Consider the following 18,168-nt stretch of genomic DNA (forward strand, 5'->3'; position numbering starts at 1 on the left):
GGGGAGTTCATAGTGCTGGGGAGGGAAGGGCGGGGGGGGAGTTCATAGTGCTGGGCATAGTGCTGGGGAGGGAAGGGCAGAGGGGGGAGTTCATAGTGCTGGGAGGGAAGGGCAGAGGGGGGGAGTTCATAGTGCTGGGGAGGGGAAGGGGGAGGGGGGGAGTTCATAGTGCTGGGGAGGGAAGGGGCGGGGGGGGGGAGTTCATAGTGCTGGGGAGGGAAGGGCGGAGGGGGGAGTTCATAGTGCTGGGGAGGGAAGGGCAGAGGGGGAGTTCATAGTGCTGGGGAGGGAAGGGGGGGGGGGAGTTCATAGTGCTGGGGAGGGAAGGGCGGGGGGGGAGTTCATAGTGCTGGGGGGGAGTTCATAGTGCTGGGAGGGGGAGGGAAGGGCAGAGGGGGGAGTTCATAGTGCTGGGGAGGGAAGGGCAGGGGGGGAGTTCATAGTGCTGGGGAGGGAAGGGCAGAGGGGGAGTTCATAGTGCTGGGGAGGGAAGGGCCAGGCATTTGGGAACAGCGGAGTGTGCTGGAGCGAGTTCATAGTGCTGGGAGGGAAGGGCGGGGGGGGGGAGTTCATAGTGCTGGGGAGGGAAGGGCGGAGGGGGGAGTTCATAGTGCTGGGAGGGAAGGGCAGAGGGGGGAGTTCATAGTGCTGGGGAGGGAAGGGGGAGTTCATAGTGCTGGGGAGGGAAGGGCGGGGGGGGGGGAGTTCATAGTGCTGGTACTTGATATGGGACTATTTACAACCAGGCATTTGGGAACAGCCAGGGCAGTTTGTGCTGGGGAGGGAAGGGGGAGTTCATAGTGCTGGGGAGGGAAGGGCGGGGGGGGGGGGGAGTTCATAGTGCTGGTACTTGATATGGGACTATACACAGGCATTTGACAGCAGGGCAGTTTGGATGTAATTAACAGGAATGTGTTATATATCTCAAAATAGTTAAAAGAGATGAATTTGAATCCACTCACCATAAAGAAATGATAAATGTTTAGGCGACAGATATGCTAATTACCTGAGTGGATCGCTACCCAGTGTAGCTGTGAATCAAAACATCGCATCGTACTTCATGAATATGTACAAATACCCAGCATCAATCAAAAAAATTAAAAAGAAGAAAATTCGCGTCTGTGGGGGGGGGTGCTTTTTCTCTTGTCATCCTTCCCTCAGCAATACTATTCACAGAGACTCTACATTGGACTACACAGCATTTACATAGTATTTACATCACATTTGCATTAGATTTGCATGACATTCATATTGGATCACTTATTGAAAGTGACGCCCCCTAGACACACCCTGTCCTAATCACTAGCACTGTGAATATGGCAAAGGGGACCTGGTAGATGTGATAAATCTACGGGAGAGCTGGGAATGTGGCTTTATGAAGAGCCGGAGGCTCTGTGTGCGATTCCCAGCATTGCAAAATAAATAAATAAAACTAAGGCCTACGGGGCATTGCTCCTTAGTCGTGTGTCACTGCAGCTACAGGGACAATACAGAGTGATGGGTGGACGCTCCTCCCCCTCCCCCACCTCCACCCCAGCTTTCACCAAGCAGCTTCCTTCAGGCCTAGCTCCCGGCCCCCTCCTCAGGCCTGCGGTTGTCCGTTCTCTGGTGACTCTCCTGACTTTACCAGTACAGCAACTGGTCCTGGGGAGGAGCCATGGGAGTGGGGTCTCTGGCTGCCACTGTGGCCCTCACAGGGCTCTGGGAGCAAGAGGCATGTTTCATACATCACCACAGAAGCTCTGCGTGCCTGCCATCAGAAGCACAGCAAGGAGGAAACATCCTCCACCTCAGAGACAAACACAACCCTACAACCCCACAGGCCGAGGAGACAGGAAAGGACGAGGACAATGGGCATGTGCTGAGGGAGGGGAAGGTTTGAGTTGGCAATGTCAGTCAGGCTCATGACTCAACAGTGACCTTGAGGAAACAGGAAGTGAGCGCCTTCCGAACCCCAGCGCCCACCCCCCACACACACACACCCAAAGAGAAAGAACTGAACTCCCATAGCACTCCAGTTCACCCCATCGTTATGTGCAACAGATGGACCCTACCAGAAATGGCAGAGAACATGAATAATGAATCTCTGTCCTTCCCTGGGGGATCCCGGGGTCTGGATGAAGGGACAGCCCCCAGGAAGACTCTGCCATGGCCCATGGGGCGGGTATTTGGAGGCAGGCCCAGACAGGAGGGAGGATGCTCCACACACATTAAGCACCTGCTGTGTACACAAACTGCCAGGGCTTAAGAGAGGCCTCCAGATGGTCTCAGCCAAGCAAGACATCTGTCACCTGTCTGTCAAGAAGCATGTGCAAATCACTTGGCTCAGGAGATATGCAGACACCAGAGGGCACCCAGGACAGGGTGGCTGGAAGAGAAATACAGACTCAGGGCCCAAGAGGGACAGGGGCTTGCAGGTGTTCTTGCTCACTGCCCATGCTTGCTGGTATGCTCTAGGGAGGGGGGGCGGGCACAAGGAAGGACAGAGGATCGTCAAACAGAGTTGGGACCCAGTCAAGGTGAAGGTTTGGGAAAGTAGTCGTGAACTCGGCTTAGGGCTGTGAACTCGGGACCAGGCAGAGCCTCAGTAGGGAGGTGTGGGAAAACACAGTCGGGGATCACGTGGAAGAGAACTGAAGCAACCACGGTCACAGTCCGTGGAGTCCAAGAGCCTCCAAGCACACGAGCCACACTCCAGACCCTGTGGAGACCAAGCACCACTGAACACACAGGGCACGTTCCTCCTGCCAGCTTAAATCACATCGCTGGCAGGTGTGGGTGCAAACAAACCAAGACCATCACCGGGTGAGGAAGGCAGAGCTCCCAGCGGAGAAGGGAGCCTGCCATGGGTGAGTCCCCAGGTGGCATTCCTCCTGCACTGTCTGGAAGCTGTCCTGGGGACATGTGGCCCCAGGGAAAGCCCATCCTGGCTCAGCACAGCTGCCAGGGCATCTGTAATAATCTCACACTTGCCCTTAATATATCTGGCTCTACAAGTGAGAGACACGAGCAGTGTGTCTGTCAACGGAGATGCTTGGCCCTTACTGAGCAGGGGTGTCCCCAAATGATCCAGGCCATGTGCTGGCTGGGCGAGGACTCCTCCTCCTCCCAATGATCAGATATCCCTGCCCCCGTCCCTCCAAACTCTTCCTCAGCCAGCAGAGCCTCATACTGTGTGCCTGGGTTTCTAGACACTACCGGGGCCCAAAATGCGACAAAGCTGCTTTCTCTCTGGAGCCCAACACTATTAGTCTCTCTCTGGGGCGAGCTAGGCCTGGCATATCCTTCCCTCAGTCTTGACCCCAGGCCTGGGAACACCCCTCCATCCGGTGGTCTACCCACTGACCCACAACATACGGTGTCCAGGAATGCAGTGAGTCTCTGTGTACCCAGAGGAGGCCATCTGTCATGAGGCTGGGGACACACCTGTCCCCAGGGTGTGATCCTGGGAATGGGCAGGAGAGAGATGTCCATGAGAGGCCTGGAGTCATGGCCTGGGCAAGACTGGGCCCATTGCTGGTTCTGTCTCCTGATTGACCATGTGTGAGCCAGCTTCCACCATGGGCTTCATAGGTATTTCCTGACTCTCTCCTCAAAAGGCCTTAGCGAGGGGAGCGGTACCACCACATGGTTCTACTGACGAAAGAGTTGAGCCAGGGACAGAGTGGAAACCGAGCTGCAACTGAAAAGCGGCTTTGGGTTGCCGCTCTGCCCTTGTTGCGTCGCTGCTCGGACGCTCAGGGCTCTGCCGGGACTCAAGGTTAACGGTGTGAGGACTCAGCACTGAGGCTGTGCGGTCCATCCCGATCAAATGCATCAACGTGGAGGGAATGGGGGAGCCATAGCCCAACGCAGTGGCTGCAGCTGAGATGAGGGAGGGAAGTCACGGGTAGAGGAGCAGGAAGTGGTCAGCACTGTCCCACAGCGTGCAATGAACAGTCTCTCCGGTGAGGTTTCCGATGCCGTGGTAGAGCACCATGATCCCCAAGCGCGGCGGCGCACGCCTTTCCTCTCAGCACCCAGGAAGCAGAGGCAGGCAGATCTTTGTGAGTTCAGGGCCACGTGAGTTCAGAACAGCCAGGGTTACACAGAGAGATCCAGTTTCAAAACAAAACAAACAAAACCTAAAACTAAAACTCCACGACCAAAAACAACTTGAGGAGGAAAGGTTTGGTGACCACCCACTCCATAGTCTATCTTTGAAGGAAGTCAAGGCAAGAAGTCAAGACAGGAAGTCAAGGCAGGAGCTGTAGCAGAAGCCATGGGCGAGTGCTATTAGCTTCTGCCTGCTTTCCTGTACGTTCTAGGACCACCTCCCCAGAGTAGGTGCCACTCACAGTGGGATAGCCCTTCCCACATCAATCTTGAATCAAGAAAATGCCTATAGGGCTGCAGAGATGGCTCAGTGGGTAAGAGCACTTTCTGCTCTTCCAGAGGTCCTGAGTTCAATTCCCAGAAACCACATGGTGGCTCACAGCCATCTATAAGGTGATCTGGCGTCCTCTTCTGATGTGCAGGTGTACATGCAAATAGAGCACTAAATAAATAGATCTTGAGGAGGGGGAGAGAGGGAGGGAGAAAAGGAGAGTGGGAGGAAATGCCCATAGATCAGTGTGATGGGAACATTTTCTCAGTTAAAGTCTCTTCTTCCCAAATGACTCTAGTTTATGTCAATCTAACAAGAACCTAACCAGGACAAAGGACAGATCTGAGCTACCATATTAGTTTCTACCCCCAGAAACTTAAGACATTGGGAATTGATTCCCTCAGAGTCTCTGAGGCCAGAAACACAGATCCAAGAGTCCAAAGGGGTGGGAGCTCAGAGGGGGCTTAGTGACTTTTATATTGCCATGGCAAAACAGCCAGACCAAAGCAACTTATAAAGCAACTTATAAAAGAAAACGTTTCATTTCGGCTCAGAGATGTAGAGGCCATGACCACCATGAAGGGAACATGGCAGCAGGCAGGCAGGCATGGCACTGGAGCAGCAGCTGAGAGCTCACGTATGACCCACAAACACAAAGCAGAGAAAGACCCTGGGGGTGGCATGGGCTTTTGAAACTTCAGAGCCCATCCCCAGTGACACACCCCCTCCAACAAGGCCACACCCCCTAGCCCTTCCCAAACAGTTCCACCAGCTGGGGACCAAGCATAAGGCTTTTTGGGGGCCGTTCTGATTCAAACCGCCACAGGCCTCTCTCGTTGTTCCTTGTAGCTGTGGTCATGGTTAGTACTCTTTGGCTTATATATGCGTCGGACTAACCTGGCCCATCCTCACAGTGTTCTGCTTGAATGTGTGAGTCTCCATCCTCACGAGGGGTTGCCCTTTCTCTGGGTCTGTGCCCAACTTTCTTATAGTAATGCTTGTCATTGGATTGGGACCCACCCTAATCATCTATGTCTCTGGCTCCCTGTGATCGTATCCGTGTAATGAGACCACAGACGTGGGTACCAGGGGCCCCAACTTGAGGCCTTACAGGGCCTTATAGGGAACACAGTCCTACCCACTACAGCTGCTAAAATCGGCCAAAAATGACATTCACTCCTGATACAAGAGCCTGGATTCACCCTCCAGATTCCCAAAAGAACAGCCAGGAGTTTTTGGTTTTATTGTTGTTGTTGTTTGTTTGTTTGTTTGTTTGTTTCTCTCACAGTGGGGAAGGCATGGCAGCAGGCACTCCAGGCAGCTGGTCACAGTGCAGTCAGGAAGCAGAGTGAGACAGATTTGCTGAGCTCGCTTAGCTAAACGGGTGTGTAGTGTGATCTTCCTTAAGTGGTTTTTGTTAAAATATCAAATTGCTAATAGAGTCGCCATCACTGTTGTGACTTGTCCCCAAAATTTATATGTTGAAAGCTTAGTCCCTACAGTCAAATGCTGATAATATCGGAGGTAATGAGGGCTGGATAAAGTCACGAGGCTGGGTGGGGTTCCTGACGGGACAGTGGCTAATAGAGGAAAAGTGATGAGACAGCACGTTCTCCAGCCAGCGCTGCCCTCCTCCACCACAGCCCTCCAGCTTAGCTGCTTGTGTTGAATCCTACTGTTGTGATGAATACTGTGACCAAAGCAACTTTGGAGGGAAAGTTCATCTTCTACTTCCAGGTCATAGTTCATCACAGAGGGAAGCCAAGGCAGGAACTCAAACAGGAACCTGGAGGCCAGAACTGAAGTAAGGGCCATGGAGGAAAGCTGCTTGTTGGCAGCAGGGGCCCAGGACCACCTGCCCAGGGGTGGCACCACCTGTAGTAAGCTGGGTCCTCTCATATCAATCATTAATCAAAATATGTTCCACAGATTCATCCATAGGCCAATCCAATGGAGTCATTTCCTCAACTGAAGCTCTCTCTTTCCAGGCGACTCTGGCTTATGTCAAGTTGACAGAAACTAAACTAAACTAAGCTAGGCTAAGCTAAGCTAAGCTAGCCAACACACCCAGCAAGTGCACACACCTGTAACCCCAGCACTTGGGAGGCTGAGACGGGAGGATCCTATCTTTGAAGTCAGCAAGGGCTACATAACAAGACACTGTCTCAAACCAACAGCCAGAAGATCCTTCAACCTCAGACTCAGAAGCCTCCAGAACTGTCAGAAACATTTTATTTCATAAATTACCAGTCAATGATATCACTATAGCAACACAAGATTGGTTAACACTGACCTCTGCACACCATTCCACAAATATTTATAGACATGATGAAAAACCTGTGAACCTTCCCACCCAAGGCCTGTGAATGGTGGACAGGAAATGGCCTCTCTACGCTGACACTACTGTACTTCTCAGCACGGGATCTAAAGGTAGGAAGGGGACTCGGGGGCTAGGGAGATGGCCCAATAGGTAAGACATTTGTACAACTATGAGTACCTGAGTTCAAATCCCCAGGACTCACATAAAAGATGTACGTGGACCATCTCATTTAAATCTTATGGCCATTTCCACTTTACACACAGTCATACACACATACACACTCACACACACATACACACTCACACACACTCACACATACACACACACATACACACTCACACACACATACACACTCACACATACACACACTCACACATACACACTCACACACACATACACACTCACACACACATACACACTCACACACACATACACACTCACACACACATACACACTCACACACACATACACACTCACACACACTCACACATACACACTCACACACACTCACATATACACACTCACACACACATACACACTCACACACACTCACACACTCACACACTCACACACACTCACATATACACACTCACACACATACACACTCACACACACTCACACATACACACATTCACACACTCACACACAGATACACACTCACACATACACACTCACACACACATACACACTCACACACTCACACATACACACTCACACACACATACACATACACACATGTGCACTCACACACATACACTCATACAAACATATATTCACACATACACACACTCACACACACAGAGTGGAGTTGTGGAATGTTTTACATTTTAAAGGGTTTTGGCAAGTGAATGTTCCCATGTGGCCATGACCCAGAAGAAGAGGTTTTATTGTACGTCAGAAGTTGCAGGGCTCCACTCCAGCCCAGCCCTCTCACCCAGAGGCCGTGGCTTGTCTACTGATGCACTCGATCAATGCAAGTTTTAGTGATTTTGTCTTAGTGTTTGTTTTTGTATGTGTGTCTATGTGTGCAGATACATGTCTGCCTGTCTGCCTGTTTGCCTATGTGCAGATCTCTCTCTGTGTCTCTGTCTGTCTGTGTGTGTGTGTGTGTGTGTGTGTGTGTGTGTGTACATTAGAGGCCAAAGGTCAACCTCAAGCAGTGCTCCTCAGATGCTATCCACATATTTCCTAAGACAGGTCTCGCATTGATCTGTCACTTGCCAAGTAGTCTAGACTGGCTTACCAGTGACCCCAAGTCACGGCCCTGTCTCCCCGCCCCCGCAGCTGTGAATTAAAGAAGCGCAGTCTGACTGTGTTTTCCATGGGTCCTGGGGTTCGAACTCATGTCCTTGAATTTCTGAAGCTAGTGAGCACCCAGCAGGTAGGGGTCTCACTCTGTCAGATATGTAGAGTTCCCCCGGCTAAGTGGTGTGCAGGGGTGAGGGCCCAGAAAGCAAGAGAGGGCAGAAGGCTAAGGAGATAGGGAAGGCTGCATATGGGATGGGGGATGGGGATGAGGCAGCTGATTGTAACTGGCACAGGATGACCTGGGATCTTCGCCTTTCTCCAGGGCAGCCCGTCTGCAGTGGCTGGGGTGGAAAGCATCCTCCACTGCTTACATCTTCCCATTAAAGTAAATATGCCTTTATAACATGAGTAGCTCCCAGCTCACAACAGTGTCCGTCCTTTGCCTGCTGGGGGTCCTGTGGGGCCCCCCGCTGTGCCAGCTTGCATCTGCCACCAGATAAAGAAACTGAAAAGAGTGGGTATCTCAAGGTAAGCCTAATCTCCCCTCCCTTCCCATGCTGCCTGCTCCCAGAGAATGGTTTCCTGAGGCAGGGAAGAGCAGCATTGGCTGCCCTGCACCACAGTTCCCAACGAATGGTAGCACTAGAGACACAGATGACTCTGAGTCCCTATTTGGAAAGGAAAGAAATGGTCCCTGCAGAGGCAGCTGATGCTGTGTGCTGGGATTAAGTGGCAGGAGGGGCCAGCCTCCTCTGCTGGCCTTCCCAGTACACAAAGACTTCCTCTGTACTAAGCAGGAAACCCACGTGAGCCATGAACACCACAAATAGCGCTGTAGAGGTTGAGCTCTTTGTGGCTGGTGAATGTCAGCACAGGGGTCCAGAGGCAGGAGGGACGTGATGGATAAGGAGCACTCGGCACCAAGTCCTCCATCCCACTCAGAAAGGCCCTCAGCCTCCTTGGTGAGCTGAGTGTGAGGCTCCCTCTTTGCACCAGCAGCCGCTGACTCAAGGCTGTCTGGCCACCACCTGCCCTCCCTCCATGTGTTAGCTGTTTGCAGCAAGTGTTTTCAGGAGGGACTCACACCTGGAGGCAACTCAGGCCATTCTTAGGAAATGTGCTGTGTGTGTCTCAGCAAGCACTTCGGAGCATTGAGTAAAGACTCCCCCCACACACACACACACAAAGGAGGTTGAGTGCCAACTCCCTGCCTGCAAAGTCTGCAGTGACACCATCCAGATGTTTCCTCCATGCCCTCCCCACACAGATGTGCACAGTCTACATAGAAGGAAAAGCATCGGAGCCCCTTTCTGAGAACTTGTAAGAGCCCCTTCGGAATGCCAACACCCCTCCTCACGGCCACACCTCCGCAGCCTGTGTGACCTGCCCTGCTTAGTCCCGCAGAGCAGATAGCCCTCAGGGTAAGGAAAGGAAGACCCAGCCTATGGAGGCCACTGTGTGACAACCCCTGTTACGGTCACTCACATATATCTCTGTATGGGAGCAGGTGAGCAGGTCTGTGAGACTGGACTTTGGCGCCTCAAGAAGCACCCACCTCCTGTTGGCAGTGGAGATTTCATTAGGATGGAACTGACTCTGCCCTCAGCTCCCTGGCAGATCTCGCCAATCGGGTTCCAGCCGGTTCCTGGCAATGAGGATTGGCTCATGGCAGGGCCTTGTATCCAATCAGAGCAGCCCAGAGCGGCTGGAATCTGGGATGTAAGCCCTGAGACCCTGAATCACCCACTCCATCTCCAGCAGAGATGGAGGCTGGAGGCTGGCATGTGTGCAGGAGGTGTGCTTTGACGCTCTCTTCGGCTCGGAGCCGATTTGAGTTGTTTCACGTTCCCACCTGGAGTTCAGAGCCCTATCTCATATCAGCGCCAAGGTCGATACAGAACCCGGCACTCAACGGGACTAAGTGATGCAGTCAAGTTCACGCTACTTATTGTGAGCTTGTTGCAAAGCTGATCTTAAATGTTCAAGTCAGATCTGTGTCTGCAGCAAGGACCACATCCCATCCAATCTCCACATCTCTACAGTGATGGACATGCAAGACAGGACAAAACCAGACCACATTAAACCCTCGCATACTGCTATTAGAGTCCTTGTTGGGAACACTTGCTCAAATTTACTGGGACTGTCACTGTGCATGGAGGGCTCCCTGAGGGTGATACAGTTAGGGTGACTCGGTGACACCCCAGTGGCCTGATGAGCACAGCTAACTCTGCCCAGGACCCAAAGGATCAGATAGATACCAGCAACCAGTCCCCGAAGAGTGTATCTGGAAGCCAGACAGGAGAAACCACAAATTTTCAGACATAAGGGCAGCCCCTAATGGTCTCCCGAACCCCGACCCCACCCCCCGTCAAGGCCCTGACAGCTTCCTCAGAGTAGATGTCCCTCAGGGAGTCAGATGGAAAGAGATGTGAGAAGCAAGCTCTCGGGCAATAGAGACAGAGTCCTGCTGGGGTTTGAGAGGTGCAGGGGTGATCCCAGGTGGGGCGAGAAACTCAAACTCAAGCTGCTGAGAACCAGAGAGTCCAACATGGAAACCTCACATGTGCACAGACACCAGACATCCACACCCTACAGCAAAGCACCCTTGCTCCTCTCCACCTGGGGCCCACAGAGAGCTCCGAGGCCTGCAGGTGACAACAGAAAACAGACCTCCTGGTGACAAGTGCGTCAGGAGCCCTCCATGGGTGGTGGTATTCTTGTAGGCCACCTGAAATCCAAGGAGAATATGGCAGTCGAGCTAACATAATGTCCTCCTGGGGCCATTTAGGGCACACTCTGATGCCTAGACCAGAGCTCTGCATAGGGCCAGGGAGTCTGGGCTACAGACATGTGCCCCAGCCTAAGGGGTTTCAAGTGCCAACCAGCATGGCTTCAGTGTGTTTCACATCTGCACCTCCATTCTTATGGGTTGGACTCTCCCAGAAGTCCCTGGGAGCTTGTACTCACTAGACATGGGACAGCCGTGCCGCATCTGTGTTTGTGTTGGCAGTTGGGCCCCAGCAAGCTGCCCTGGCCCATAGGCAGCAGCAAGACTGGACAAGGACAAGATCAGAGACAACTTCCCAGTCTCCTCTCTGCTTGGTTCTGCTCACAAGGCTCATGGCTGACTCTCCTGCAACACTCAGTGGTGGGGGGAGGGGGGAGGCACTGCCTGTCCTCTTTGGTCCCCACCACATGAGTGGCAGTTCAGAATTACAGACCATCCCTTCCCTGCCCAACGTGGGTTTCAGTCTTAGGAGAAGCAGCCTGTGCCAGCTTACCCTTCTCCCATAGACCGGTGCCCGAAGTGCCCATAGCACTGGCTGTATTCCAGTCAAACCCACGTCCTTAATTACATCTGTTTCTGTGCCTGGTTAAGTGAAGACCTGGGGGGAAAGGGACCGAGGTGTGTACCAAAGCAGGGCCGGGAGCACTGCGCCACAGCCTGCGTGCTAACGATCCACATTATGTAAGAGCGCGCCTCACAGGATGACTCTCCAGAGGCTCTGAAAACCCAAAAGCTCGCTCTAGGCTCCTCAAAGAGGTAGCAGGATCCAGGCTGGCTGAAGGGACCCCCCCCCCTGCAGGTTTGGGGAACATGGAGTTACTGTTCTGACAGGAGCGGTGGCCCTGGGGCTGAAGGGGAAGAGGCCGGAGACAGGAGGAAGAGAATGGGTAATGTTGGGGAAGAGTTTAGGGAAACAAACAGTTTATAGGAAGATGGGAAGGCTACTGCCCGAAGAGTGCACATGCAGACATGCTCCACAACCGCCCAAGGCTCAGCCAGGCTTCTGTAACTCTAAGGCTCCATTTCCTTGTCTAGACCGGCACCCCCTGGGATAACTCCCCATGATTTAATGAATCTCAAGAGTTAAAGGCATATCCTAGAAAGTGCAGTTAGAATGAGGGTTCAGGGGAAGGGAATGCCAGGGACCCAGCTGGGACCCAGAATCTTTGTGGTCTCCCGGGGACTGGATCCCGTGTGATGTAGGCGGATGGGTTACCTAGGGAGCTCAGTGAAGGGGGTTGGCTTCTTCCGTGCAGAGGGCAGTGTCCTGCTGCCAGTGAACAGGAAGGATGAGACTGTCAAGAGACCTGAGAATATTCCATCTGGAGATGAGTGGCACCAGAAGCCCAGCAAAAGCGTGCTGCCAGGGCATCCAGGAGCCCACAGCACACCAGCCTGACCTGTGCCCAGAGAGCATGAATGAAGATGGTTTCTGGACCAGATAGCATCAGTAGGGCTCTGGGATGCTGTGGGGCCTTGCCCATCCTGCAGGTAGCTGGGCTGGTGTGTGGGTGCCCATCCTGCAGGTAGCTGGGCTGGTGGGGGGGGTGCCCATTCTGCAGATAACTTCATTGCCTCTTCTTACCAATGTGTGATCCCTTCTCTCTCTGGACCTTTCCAGAATGCCAAAGCTCAAGACTCACATTTTTTTTTTAACAGGTGTTTCTTCTACCCCTATCTCAATGCACACAGAAGATTCTAGAAGCCACTGGGAAAGGAACTGCTTTCACTAGGCCTCTCCTGATGCCCCTGCTACTTCCTGGAGAGCATCCTGGGAGGTTGGATCTCAGGGAGGTGGGCAGTTCAGCAGCAGCCGGCCTGTTCTCCTGTCTCATCCTGCCCCCTGCTGTCAGACACCAGAGACACACAGGCTCTCGTAGGTCCAGAGCCACTTTGTGGCCTTAGTACCTGTTTACATGTGATCTTGGGTGAGGCACAACCTCTTCCACATGCCTCATGATGTGATGAAAGACAGACGCTGTGCATGTCACAGGTGTTTGTGACAGTGACTTGATGACACACAGAATGAGGTTTGAACTGTACTGTCCAAGGTGCTCTCCTCACACACAGCCATGGCTCGTGCTCAGAAGTAGCGCGGCTGAGCCTACAAGGCTGGGGCATCGTGCAACTTCTGAGAGAGCCTGCCCTGCTTCCTGCTCTCTCAGGAGACTCTGGAGATGCAGCAGTGTATCTTCTACTCTGTCTCCAGCCTCAGCCCGTATATATGTGATATTGCACCCAGACACGACTACACACACACACACACACACACACACACACACACACACACACACACCCCACCCTAAGGATAAAGACCCAGATGGAGCAGCTGGAAATTCTGGGCCTGGGCCAGGGGAGCTCCCTAGGGACCCTGAGTCTCTGTGTCAGGTGTTCCTCCTGCTGAGGGCTTTGGTGCAGTCTGAAGCTCCATTGCTAGAACATTCTTCCCATCCATCCCCACCCCCCCAGATTCTCAAGCAGAAACCATCTTCCACTATGGTCCCCAGCCTGTGGGTATCCACAGAAACCACAGGCTGCTGTGTACAAAGCAGAGTCTTCCTCACCTGGGCGGAACTCTGCTACATGCCTCAGGTTGGAAGAAATGATGCTGACAGTAGCAGCCGCTGGCTGGGGTCAGCACTTGGCAGGGAAGGCTGGTCTTCTTTCCTGTGGAGTTCTTTACCCTATACAGTCCTCTAGAAGACAGCACACACGCCCCACCCCACCCCCACACACACACCCTGCTCATCATAAGGCTGCAGGAGAGAGGAGCCTGACTGGGGGGAGGGAGGGAGGTGCTGGCTCTCCGTCTCTGAAGGAGGGCGGAGTCCATTAGCAAGTGTGGTGGCCCCTGGGCTGATTTAGGCTCTGTGCCAATATTAAAAGGACATTATCTGTGTGTCTCTCCGTGGGAAGGTTGCTTCCCCTTAGCAAAAGAGTCAAAAGATTTTTAGTAAATTAAAAAGTATCTGGAAGAGCATTTCTCCCTCACTGAGAGAAAGGCAGGGTGCCTGTTTCCCTCAGAGGAAAATGTTCTACAAAACCTGTCTTTGTTATCGGGGGCGTGCAAGAGGCATTAGTTCTGGGGAATTTCAACAGAAGTCACAAAGAGAGAGGAGAAAGAGGGGGGGCAGAGGGGGGGAGGCCATTTCACCAACATCTGGGTCTTGTCCGGGTCCCATCCTACCTTGGGATACTTAAAAGTATAATTCCCAAAATGACAAATTAATGGATGGAGTATCCCTTTCCCCACCCTCCGTTTTTTGCTTCTAAATATAGGCCAACTGAGTTAGTCTGAGGATGTCCAAGAATTCCAGATGGTTGCCATAAAATCCCAGACAAGACACAAACCTTGTTAGCTGCAACCTACACACAGGAGCCGACACCCTGAGCCAAGGGATGCTGTGGAGACCAGATAAGGAGGCAGACCTTGCCCCCAACATATGCCCAGACTCTGAAAAGGAGAAGCCTGTGAGGCAGGAGGGGAGCTTACCCTCCAGCAGATAAGGTGAGATTGTTTCAGGAGACAGCTGGGAGATAGCCAGAGACCCAGCAGCCTTGGCAGGGCCAGACCTTGGTGTGGTTGTGAGAGGCACATTAGTTCACACCTGTTAGCCACTGTGAAACAGCAGCAGGCGGCACCCCTGGCTCTGCTGCCCATATGAACACACAGTGTCAGTTCTCTAGCATTTTATCTGCCCAAGATGCACTGACCCAGATCTGCTCTAAGCTGCCATGGGGATCTCAGCAAGCAAATGCCCTTCAAGGAGTCAGGGTCTGCTCTGTGCAGAGGAGCCCCAGTGAACAGAGAGACACCGCCTACATCAACAAGGAGAAGCAAAGACCCCTCTGGCCTTATCAAGGACCCTGGTCTAGTCGGAGGTCCCTCCTGATGACCGTGGGGCTCCATGGCTGTGATCGTACAGGGGAACTTCCCGACACCTTCCTGAAGGGCAGACTCGTGGTATGGAAACAGACAGATTCCTCCCTGAGCCTTCTTGCTCCTGCAGACAATGGTGCTGCCTCAAATCCATCCAAGTCTCCAAGAACAAAGTGACTTGAGAAGGAAGATGGCCGCCCAGCTCTACCCTCTCTCAGGGGTGGCCCTCAGCCCTCCTGTACATGTCCTTCATCGCCCCTCCTGATTCCTGGTGCCCCACCCTGCCCCCTCAGAAGTCACCATCTCTCTGTGGACGGATGGGGTTGGGCACCAGCACTTAGGTCTCTGTGGTCCTGAAGAAGCCATGTGACTTATAGGCTGAAGTCAGTCACCACCGTCAAAATAACAAACAGGCCCCCGGGTCATCCTCTCCAGGCGCCTTTCCCTGTGGCCAAGGCAGGGAGGATGGGTGGAGGCCTGAGGTTCTTGTTGGTGTGTGTGTGTTGTGTGCACACGCACAGGTGCGCATGCCACATGTGTGGGTGCCCAAGGCCAGAATTGGATGTCAGATCTAGAACTGTCAGTAAAGCTGGTGCTGGGCCAACCGATGTGGGCGCTGAGAAGTGACCCCCTGTCCTTTGTAAGAGCAGCTAGTTCTGTGAGCTGTGAAGCATCTCACCAGTCCTTAGGTTCTTACTCCACAGCCTTGGGTGGCCAGGAGCTCCTTGTGTAGCCCAGGTTGGTTTCAACCTCATGGCAATCCTCCTACCTCAGCCTCCCCAGGCACTGCGATTATTAGTGAGAGCCACCACACAGCTCGGGCCCCGGGGTTGATAAAGGACATTGCCTCTGGCTCTGACAGAAGCCCTGGGACTTGCTTTTCCTATATACAGCAGTGTCATTACCCAGCCACAGCGGAAAAGAAAACCACCAGTTAATGATCCCCATCTACAGGCAAATCCTCCTCTCCGGCAGCTGTCCCCACTGTGTCACTGATGTTTAGCCAAAGGAGCCAAAAGGGCGAGAAGAGGCGGGAGCATCTGAGTGGGAGGCAGGAAGAACTGCTTAAGGGCTGATTCACCCACTCTGCTTTGTAGTCTGAGCCCCAGTTCCTGTCTAATGAGATCACAGGAGCTCTCCACCATTGCTTGCGCATCCCCCCCCCCCCAAAAAAAAGAGACAAGGGACCTTCAAAATAGGGCTTTGCCTCTGTTTCTTCTCAGTCGCCCAAAGTTTCTTTTAAAGATGGCGTTTGTTTCCACTGAGCTGGGAACAGCCATGTCAATGTTCTGCGAGCCCAAGCGTTTTATTCAAAGAGCGCGGGGTGGCTGTGCTGTGGCCACAGGGCTGGCAGAGCGCTGTGAGGGAGATGCTCAGCCTTTGTGTTCAGGTGATGGATGAGCTCATGGTGTGAACGTTGCACGGGGTTTGCAGTCTCACCACCACCTGAGTGAAGGATGCCCTTGGCATTGCTGGGGCAAGCTGAACCTGGCAGTGCCCGAAGCCACAGCTCCATGGCATCCGTCTGCTGCCCAGATGTGAACGCTCAGACTCTCGCAAGCCACGCCCAGAAGTCCTATGCCTGCTACATTCTATGCCGACTGTGACCTTTCTCGTCATGCTGAAACTCATGCTGGGGGCCACATGATGTTTGTCAGGTGAACCAATCAGATGCCAGCAGCACTGGCTGGTTCCATGAGGAGGCCTCTGTCTCCCTTTTGCATCTGATGAGTGACCAACCTGACCCAGAGTCTCCATCAACGATGAGAACACAGTCAGATTTTTCAAACACACACAATTGACTCATAGAAAGAGATAGAGTCCCCAAGGAGGAGGAGGAGGAGGAGGAGGAGGAGGAGGAGAAGTGAATCTGCCAGGATGAGAGCTGTGAACAGGGAACCTCCGGTTCCTACAAGCAGAGGGGCTGGAAGACCGGCTGGGCCGTGAGCTCTGGGACAGGTCGGCAATCAGGCTGAGCAGCCATCGACTGAGGCGGCTGCTACCAATCTGCCCTCATCATGGGTCAGGAAGTTATGCCGAAGAGCCAGGGTGATGGACCTACGGCTGGATCCTGATCCCAGCGGGCTGTCGGCTGTCTGAAGCAGAGAACGGCTTACTGTACACAAGCATTTTAATGTCACAGGCTATTGATCAGTCTACAGAGTGAAGCTGCCCAAATGCCGCAAGCGCTTACCCCCAGTGAGCTCAGCAAGGGGCAGGCACAGCCCCCTCCCAGGCTCAGCCCTGTTCCCACGCTGTCTCCTCTACCTCCTATGATGTTTCCTGCCACCCAAAGCCCGAGGCAGTGCTGCCTACCACAGGGCGTCTGTCCCGAGACCAAGCCGGCTCCATGTCTGCGCCTGTCCTTTGCCGGTGAGCTCCCTGACACTGCCCACTCCCCTCCACCTCCTCAGCCCTCTAGAGCCTCAGCAAATGTGTGGGACCGATGCATGCTGGATCCACTGCTGATGGCAATCCCGCTGTTTCTGGCAAAGCCAGGAGGTAGGCAGCCTACCAGGAGGACATTTATCAGAACAAGTGAGAGAATGCTCTAAAAAATGGGCTGGGAGACCAAGGGCTAAAGCTGGGAGATGGAAAAATGCAGACTACCAAGGCAGTTCCGATCCGCTCCTGTACCAGGGCTCCAATCAGGCCCGTGTCTTCCTCCCTCCTGAGTAGACCAGAGGCCCCATCTAAACAGCCTTCCTGCAGCAGCTCCCCTCTCCAGGTGGCCAGACGGGAATTCCAGACCAGTGTTATTCCCCGGGACATTGACACAGCAGCCAAGTTTATTAGTGCTGGGGCCGCCGCAGTTGGTGTGGCTGGATCAGGGGCTGGCATTAGAACAGTGTTTGGTAACTTTATTGTTGGCTATGCCAGGAATACATCTCTCAAGCAGCAGCTCTTCTCCTCCACCATCCTGGGTTTTGCCCTGTCTGAGGCCATGGGACTCTTCTATTTGATGGTTGCCTTCCTCATCCTCTTCGCCATGTGAGGCTCCATGGGGTCACCCAGCTGTCCCTGCTGCTCTGACTCCATGCCAGTCCCGGTGCTGGAGTGTGCTGAGCTTTACCATTAAACTACAACGTTTCTCTAAACCATTAAAAAAAAGGGGGGGCTGGAAGCTTTTTGGGAAGGAGTGTTCTCTCTGAGGATTTCTGTCTATAGGATGTCTTATTCTCAACCTTTACACTTATTCAGTGTACATTTGTGTGTGCGCGCACACGTGTGCACACGTAGGGATCACAGGACAACTTGCACAAGTCAATTCTCTCTTTCCCGTCATGTTGATTCTGGGACAAAAGTCAAGTCGTGAGGCTCAGCAGCGCCCGCCTTTGCCCCTAGGCCGTGTGAGCAGCCACTACAGCATCCTCTAAACATGGAGTCAGACAGTAGGAGACGCTCCTTCATCACAGAGGACTCCATTTTTTCAGCATAGTTGAAATGTGCTCTGGCCTGGGTGCCCTGGTGAGCGAGGCTACTGACCAATTACTAATTGGTTCAAAATTCTCCTCAGGCCTACACTGTTTGTCAAAGGCAAATACTGAGCAGTGGACACACAGCAT

At 53.2% G+C, this 18,168-nt stretch overlaps 1 protein-coding gene across 1 annotated transcript; it reads left to right on the forward strand.

Annotated features, from left to right (window-relative positions):
* Nucleotides 1-17,201: 17,201 nt before the first annotated feature.
* LOC311600289 (ATP synthase F(0) complex subunit C1, mitochondrial-like) lies at nucleotides 17,202-17,700 on the forward strand (the record flags this gene model as incomplete). Its single annotated transcript, XM_084786778.1, has 1 exon — nucleotides 17,202-17,700. One exon carries the CDS (start codon nucleotides 17,202-17,204, stop codon nucleotides 17,595-17,597), a length of 396 nt encoding a protein of 131 aa, XP_084642904.1. The 3' UTR covers nucleotides 17,598-17,700.
* Nucleotides 17,701-18,168: the final 468 nt, after the last annotated feature.

Source organism: Acomys minous, assembly GCF_964271855.1.
Source record: "Acomys minous genome assembly, chromosome: 6".
NCBI lineage: Eukaryota > Metazoa > Chordata > Mammalia > Rodentia > Muridae > Acomys > Acomys minous.